This window comes from Lycorma delicatula, chromosome 3, assembly GCF_047948215.1.
Source record: "Lycorma delicatula isolate Av1 chromosome 3, ASM4794821v1, whole genome shotgun sequence".
NCBI classification, from domain to species: domain Eukaryota; kingdom Metazoa; phylum Arthropoda; class Insecta; order Hemiptera; family Fulgoridae; genus Lycorma; species Lycorma delicatula.
Window position 1 is genome coordinate 207,688,836 of NC_134457.1, and position 8,661 is coordinate 207,697,496.

The 8,661-nt window shown below is 27.8% G+C and overlaps 1 protein-coding gene across 9 annotated transcripts in view; it reads left to right on the forward strand.

The window, feature by feature from the left end:
- The window catches only part of tgo (Aryl hydrocarbon receptor nuclear translocator homolog tgo), a 295,570-nt gene extending 287,503 nt beyond the window's left edge, over nt 1-8,067 (forward strand). For all 9 annotated transcript variants that reach the window (XM_075361413.1, XM_075361420.1, XM_075361419.1 and 6 more), the window contains one exon: nt 79-8,067. In XM_075361413.1, coding sequence (XP_075217528.1) covers nt 79-281 — 203 coding nt within the window. In that variant the 3' untranslated portion in view covers nt 282-8,067. The remainder of the gene's footprint in view (nt 1-78) is intronic.
- Nucleotides 8,068-8,661: the final 594 nt, after the last annotated feature.

Here is an 8,661-nt window from a genome sequence, read left to right on the forward strand (position 1 = left end):
TATCGCATTTCAATTCTGATTTATTTGTGGTAACTGTTTGAAATTTTTATGTTAAGTCAGTTTATTCTTTTTATTCAGGAATGTGGTCATGGCAAGGAGCTAGTCAGGCACCGGAATCAGGGACGGGACCTGGTTCCAGCGGCTCAGGAAACGGCAATGGTGGGCCTCCTACAGGAAATCCTCCTCAGCAGGAACTGTCAGATATGATGATGCAGATGCTGGATCAGGGAGCTGCCACGTCTTTCGAGGATCTCAATATGTTCAATACAACTTTTGAATGAGATACATATCCAGACTGTGGCTGATCTGGCCGCTTGAAAAACACAGATTTTTCATGACAAAGTGAGTTTATATTGTGTGTGATTGTGTGGTCGTATCGTTTTGATTAATTAGTCAAATCGCCTGAGGCCAATATTATTGGTGAAGATTGTGAAAAACATTGTCACAGGTTTTTAGTATGTATGACTGTGCCATGTTGAGTGAGAGTTAGTGAAAAAAAATGATGCATTTTCAGAAGATGTGTTGCCATTGTTAAGTATATACGATTAATAAACATATATTTAAAAAGACCCTCCATAAGAGATAATGTATATTTAATTTAATATTTTCTATTTAAAACAGTTTTTAATTAAATATATAGTTATATATTTGTTCAAAATAGTGTGTGCAAAAAAGTTTTCAAAAACTGATAAGAGTCAGTTAAAATTGGGATTTTGGCTACTTTCGTTTCTTTTATTGCATTTCTTATTATTCAACAAACAGTACATTCCAGAAAAAAAAACAATTGTACTTTTGTATTCCATTATGAAGTCTTCATTTGGAGTATATTTTATTGTTATTATTTTCCATAATTTAAGAAGTTTGCATTTATGTAATAAGTAATAAAAAATATATTAATTATTAACATAAATGCAGAAATGTATCTTTCAATTCTTCATTCCAATTGTGAAGTAATTTTTAATGCACAATACTTATTTATTTATATTTGTATATTTTTATTTTAATTTAAATAACACAAACATCCATTTTAAAAGTGATCTTTAAAAAAAGAAAACGGCATCAATTTTGCTGTTTTTATCAATAACCAACCTTTAGTTTTAATTTGTAGAAATTTTTTAATACAAACTTTTGTTAATTTTTTTGCCTTTATTTAAATGTTTTTGTTTAAATTAATATATTCATTGTTATTTATACTCCTTTAGTAACCACACTAACAGTTTAGACATATCATATACTTATTATTTCAGTTTTTTATCACTGTATTTATAATTTCATATTTAAATTATCTGGTAATTTAGTTAATAAAATTGTATCAGTAAATCTCTATATTTGGTGTTACATATTTTTCAGTTTGATGATGATTTTGTGATTATATTTGTTAAAAAAAAAAACAAAATAGAAAATAGTTTTACTTAATACAAAAAAGTAAATAAATAGAAATTTAATTACCAAGTAGTATTTTTATGTTGTTATTGTACCTGGTTGATCTTGCATTACATTGAATTCTGTGAACAAGTTTATTATGTACAGACTGTGGAATAAAATTGTAGAAAAAGTTGCAGCTTGACTTTTGCCAATAATAACTTTTAAATCAATGTTGTGAATTGTAATGTGTATTTACTCAGTGTTCTTTTACTGGTTTAGTTTTTACCACAAGAATGAATAAAAAACAATATATTTTAGAAAAAAAGTTTTAATTGTTTCCATTTTAAGGAGTAATAGAAACTCATGTATTAGTGTTTAATTTGGTAGATGTTTTCAACATCATTTTTGTATAAAATTTTTTTCTGATTCTACTTAGTATATTTTTTTTTTTAAAGAGAGAATGGTAACAATGGGTGTGGAGAGCAGAAGGATTATTTAAGCCTTTTTTGCATAAGATGCAAAAAAGAGAGCTGGAAACGAATGAAATTATAGATGTCACTTGTATAGTGACATGTGTAATAGAATTGTAGATTTAGTTAAGAGAGAAATTGAGAAATATCAGAAGGTCATAAGTTTAGATGGGAATGGAGGAGAATAGAGATGGACAAGGTGCAAGTTACCTGCCACAGAGCAGATTATGAAATATGATAATGATGAAATAATATATGAGAATATAAATAAATGATTTTTTCAATATCTCTTTTATTTGATTTTAGTATTTTAAAACAATTATATTTAAACAAAAATTAATATTTAATACAAAACAGTTGTAAAGCTTGTAATATTTTCTTTGAAATAAAATCCTGTTTTCAAATATAATCAATAAAATCTAGTCATTGAATGAAAGTGTTTGATAATTTATGAATTTATTTGTATTAGTTTAAAATATTATATTATTTGAAAAGTGGTGTAGAAAACACGCATTTAGTAAGTTGTACATTAAACATAAGTTTTTTAAGTTATAAAAAAAATAAAAATGATTCCAACTTTTAAAAAAATGATCTTTTTTTAATTAAAGATTTATTCTTGTGATGAGGTGTCGTTAAGAATTCCCTCAGAAACAAAATAATCTTTATCTGTAATTTTTTAAGTGCATTAATTTTTTTTAACTGTAAACATGATCACCAGGAAGAGTAAAATTTTATATAGAAAAAAATTTTTTAAAGAATATATAAATTTATATTTCATATCTGCTAGCTTTGTTTCTCTGATCTTTTAAGGTCTTAAATCGTGTATTAAGAACAGTAGTTTTTATGAAATATTATTATAATGGAACGTTTTTATGGAGTTTGTAAATTGTTTTTTTTAAAATGTTGTAAAAAGCACAATTATGAGTTGTATTTTACCAAAAATACTATTCCAAAAAAAAACTATTTGGGATATTTTTTTTAATAATTTCTTGTACATTTAGACCGAACAAAATGACCACATTTATATGCTGAAAAAATATCCTTCAAGTTATGGAAACCGTAAACATTAGTACACTCAAGAAATCATTTGTGATACCTTGCCGTGAACTGGCTCAGTATTGAATGCATTCTTACAAAAATGAATTGAAAACATTAGAAAATTCATAAACCAATCGTATTTCATATCAGATTTTTATGTAGAATCTAGTGAGAGCTAAAAAAATCTTATCTATAATATTAATGAATAGTGTGTGTCTAATGTATGTGATGGTACAGTGACAGCAATTTATTACATTAATCATAATACTAATACTGATCATGAATCTTTTCTTTCCACTGGATTTCCAGTGTTCTTAGACTATAAAATAAGCATTCAGAAGAACCACATCCAGAAGGTTATAGAAAATTTTTTTTCTCAATAACGCTTGGTAGCCCTTGTGCATGTCATGTCGTAGATAGACTTATCCTTCACATCTGCTCCTCCCGTAAATTCATTGTATCTATCAGATAGAATTAGTTTCACCACTTTTCTCCCACTCCTGCTTTTTTTTTAATACTTTGTCTTAAGCATGATTTGCAGATGTTATCAGATAAACTGGCTTTCATGCTTTCTTTTCTTTGTACCCAACGAGAAGGATTTGCTCTTGTCTGAAATAAATTCTTTCACGCTTTTCAAGTTTAGTATTTACTACATTTTTCAATAAATCCTTTGTTTTCTTATTGACAGTACCAGTAAGGTATGTATTTATTTCTGTTAGTTTCCTGCACAATAGAAGTTTTGTATAATAATTATCGCAAAACGCGTGATAACCTTTATCTAGCAAGCTTAGTTCTCCAAAAGAAAATTTTTTCCTTTACACCCTCTGTGTAAAGGGATCATCCACATCTGCTAAAAGTCCTTTCTGCTGTTTATTATGTAACATATAGCTAGTGTCACTGTTGCATACTTCAGATTTTCTGACACCAAATCCCTGGCATGTTGTTTGTTGGGCAAGTACTGTATGAGGACACACCGATTCTTCATTCCTACTATATTTTCATGGATAAAGATATTCTGTGGAGGAATGTAATATCTTGATTACAGTGTTCATTTCACTCAAAAATATTCTTACATTCAGCCGTGGATCATGACCAAGTTGCCCCTTAGGTTCACCTTGCCTTGTACTGAGACTGAACACTATATATATTCTCGATTGTTTACGAGCCATAGTATTAGCAAAAAAAAGGCATTGCTAGAGATGGTCTTCTCATGTCCCAATAATCTTCTATATTTTTTTTATAATTTAGCTCCATATTTATTATGAAACCATATATATTTTTTCATCTTAGGCAGGGTGTTAGCTATCCATTTATAAAGCTGTGAAAAATGTTTCATCTTGCCTAAATCTATTTTTTCTGCAATAAAGATTGGTCTCTCTAACTAATAGATTCTAAATTGCAGGAAAGTTGAAAAGTTGAAGTAAGCAATAGGCTTACTATCAAAAAGTGGTACAGGTTTGGATACCTGGATTTCTAACTCTAAAGTCACTATTTACGCCTTTTTCTGGCTCTGGAGGATACACCTTAACCCACCTAGAAAATCATGTAATTGTAACGTAGGGAGGGCAGAATCTACGTTATTATTTTCTACAGAATCTGCATAATTATCATTATTTTCCTGTTCTTTAATTTCCCTTTCACTGGTATCTATTTCATTACAATTGGGAATATAGTCCGAGACACTATGTGAAGAAACATTAAATGGTTCTTCCAGTCAGATTCAGGATGTTCAACTGGAAAATTGTTATAATTATTGTTGCTAAAATATTTCTCTAAAGGTTCCCTAATGCCACTTGAATCAAGAATATCATCATCGTCAATATAACAAGACATTGCGCACAACACAATTACAACACTAATAAGAATCACAAACTTCATGCACTAAATCAACAAGTGAAGCGCAACTTCAGAGCCTTCCCAATTACAGTGTACAACATTTATCGATATTCTGATGTTATCAAAATAACAATCAGTTCTTTCTCTTTTGATTTATGTGTCGTTCATGCGTATTAAATGTAATCTAGTTATAGATTTAAGTGTGAGAGTGAGGTTCTACATTAACAATACAATAGTGACATTTGCAGAATGGTGGGGGTGAAAATCATTGCAATTGCAATGTATAGAAGCTCAAGGGTTAAAAGAGTTAAAATTCATTGAACAAAACACATTTAAACTTTCTTTGGTATTTTCTGTAAATGTGAGTACTTACTATTTTCAATTGTTGCTGTTGATTAGTGATAGACTTCCAAATACTATGCTATGTTTGTTTGAATTTCCTATAATTCATTTGATGGATCATCTTATTTTTTGGGTCAGTACAAGTTTTTTTAATTGTATATATTGTCGGTATATTGCTAACATATGTACATTCAAATAATATAATCAGGAATGAGACAAAAATAATATATTATGCAACGAGCCTAAATAATAGCTATTAATGCTTTACTGCGAAATAAGTTAAGACATGAGCTTTGGTGAGTGTCGTAAACTTCGCAACAGTGCGTTAATGGTCATTGTAGAGAGTTGCATACCGTATCTTTTCTACAGTTGAGAAAATATTGGGATTATTGATTTAAATCAGTGATAGAATATTTTGTTTATGGAATATTTTTTTATATTTTTCAAAAACTCATTAAACAATACAATTCTGTAAGTGTAATACAATTCGGTAAGTAATACAATTCGGTAAGTTATTTATCATAAGTTATGACTTTTCTTTAATTTCGATTGGTGATGATGACACTTTTTCCTCAGAATCTGATATAATTAACAAAAGGATAACAGTGTAATTTACCTACTTAACTTTGTTATCTGTTTCTGTATTTCCAAATAAACCTCTGTTTGCCAACTACTGAATCGTATTAAGATCGAAGTTATAAAACAGCTGATACATTAAAGAATACTTACTTTCGAATGGTCAATGGTTGAAAAGATGGTTAGCGTTTGGTTGGTTGAACACCTGTATCATAATAAAAATCTGTTTCATAGTGAATCTTACTATGATATAGGTTCCAGCTGCGTAATTCAAACACTAATACAGCCATAGTAAAAATAATTTTTTGTAATTCCTTTAAATTCTTTTAAGATTGGGAACATAGCATAATTTCCATTATTAAGGCAGTAGGAGCAACAAAATGTTTCTGTTTGTTTTTTTATTTTTATTCTGTTACCTATTAGATTCTATATTTAAATATTTATTTTTATAAAACTAGGAGCTCTATGTAGCCAAGCTTATCTGCTGATTCACTTTTTGATAGTGTGTGATATATGATCGTGATATGTTATCAGTTGGAATATAGTACCATAGTTGATTTTCATGCGACATCTACGAGTTGCTTTCTCTTTACTCTGTTTTTTGTACTTGTCTCTATCTTGAATTGCTGCTTTTGTATAGAAGTATCTTCTTTCTCTTCCTTTTAATTATCTGTTTGTATATAGTCTTTAACATTGATCTGCTGGATATTTTTCATCTAATGTAGACAAAGGTACTTGAGAGTTAGTGAAGACTTTTTTTGTCTTCTAACAGTAATTTTTTGATGGCATAAAAAATTTTTCAAAATGTATATCTTAAAAATTAATGGATAGTTAATAGTTTGCAAAATATTTTACAACAAATAAGGATTTTTTGAAATTATAATTTTCTGTTTTGTGTCCTCATGGGAAAAAAACATAATTATCTGCAGTGTTTTTAATTCTGACAATTCAGATAAATGTAGTGAAAATAATATAATAATTTCATTATAATGATGATATAATGAAAATAGTTATTTAAAAAAATATAAACAATTATATTTATTGATATAAATTGGATATAAATATTCAGCCAATTTATAAGATGTAAAAGCACTAAGGAGTTTTCATTCATCAACAATGATGTCATTTTCCGTGGTTTATCTGGAGCTTGAATTTCAAACAGAAAAAAGGAACCACTTTTTTAATTAGCAAAGAAAACTGGAGCATTTAAAAAAAAATTGCTATCTAGATGCTGACGTATAACGACAGATAATGATGATAGCAGTAAATTCCCTGTTAAAGGGCAGTTATTAGTGGTAAAGGTAATGCTAAATACCTTCTTGCTGGCTTAGGTTTTACTTTTTAAGAGCCAACACTTGTATCAAATATACTAAATAAATATATAAATGCATAAGTATATGCATTGCAAAGTATTGCACTATTTATGTTTATTAAACTCACTGTCACTACTTTACAGCAGTATGTAGAGTTCATTTTCTGTAAGAAATTAGGCTGTATTTTTGTAATAAAATGATAATATTTCTTAATTTAAAAAAAAAAATTGTTTTACATTTTATTACAGAGTAACTTTTTTTTTCTTTCTGATTTGTCAGTCTTAAATAGGTTTGTATTTTACAATCAAGTATATATATATATATATTTTAACAAGGAATAAAGTAATTATAATAGTAAAAAAAAAACAAAAGTAAAACTAGAGAATTGACTTAAAAACCTACAAAGGTCATATAAAAATTTTGTTCTGTAGAATTTAAGAACTAATTGTATGTTTGTTTTAAAAACTGTATTGGAAGCCCAAAGTTTTAAGCTGTTTAATTAAAATGTTGATATTCATTTTATGTAAAAAAAAGTCACTTTATATGGAAAAGTTAATCTTGGGATATCAGTATTATTTTAGTTTAACTTCTTTTTTTTAGATAAAAATATATTCATATTTTTGTACGTAAAAAGCTAATTTATGTAAAAAAACTTAATAAAGAGATACATGAAAAATTTTAAAAATAAATTTTAATAATGTATAGCCTATATTATTTTCTAAATTGGTGTATTAAAGAGTTTATGAGCAAGATTTGAAAATTTTTAATTAATCATTTTTTTATACTGAATTATTTTAATTATTAATAGGCTAAGTTACATTTTAATATATTTTTATGATTATTATTTTGTTTAAAATAAAATAATGAATAAATAGATATACATATAATTATGATAAGTTTCATATTGTATTTGTAATTAATTTGTATATTAATGTATTATTGTATAAATATATTTTATAATTATAATTACTGTATGTATTATGGTTAGTGTGGTTATTATACTTTGTCTCAATATGTTCTCTTTTTTTTTAATCTTTCTTATATTTTAAACGCACATTTTAAATATCCTTAAATGATAAAAATGTATATTTGATTGTCATGATAGAATTATAATGATACAAGATTGATTCTTCTATTTATTTTTGTGTTGTTCCTTATACAGTTAATCTATTAGTGGAGATGATAAAGTTAGTATATAATTAATATTTTTTTTAGTTCATTACACCACTGCCAAGGGAAACGTTTCAACTTTTGAAACAAGCTTATGGAAATGATGCTCTGGATTGTATACAATGTTACGAATGGTTTCATGATTTAAAAGTGGTCGTCAGTCAATTAAAGATTACCCATGACCAGGATGGTCTTCGACTTCAACTGATGACACCCACGTTCAGAAAATGAACTAGCTGGTGAATGCAAATTGCCGATTGACTATCAGAGAACTTGCAGAAGAGGTTAGCATCTCAATTGGATCATGTCATGACATTTTGACTGAAATATTGAACATGCATTGATTTGCATTAAAATTTGTTCCTCGTTTGATGACTGAACAGTAGAAAGAACATCGAGTGGAGTTTTGTTGGCAACTTCTTGAACAAGCCAATGACGATGAAACATTCATGTAAAGGATCATAATGGGAGACGAAAGCTGGGTTTACGGCTATATGACATTTAGACAAACATTCAATCGCACAGTAGATTGGCAAAGGAATCTCAATGCC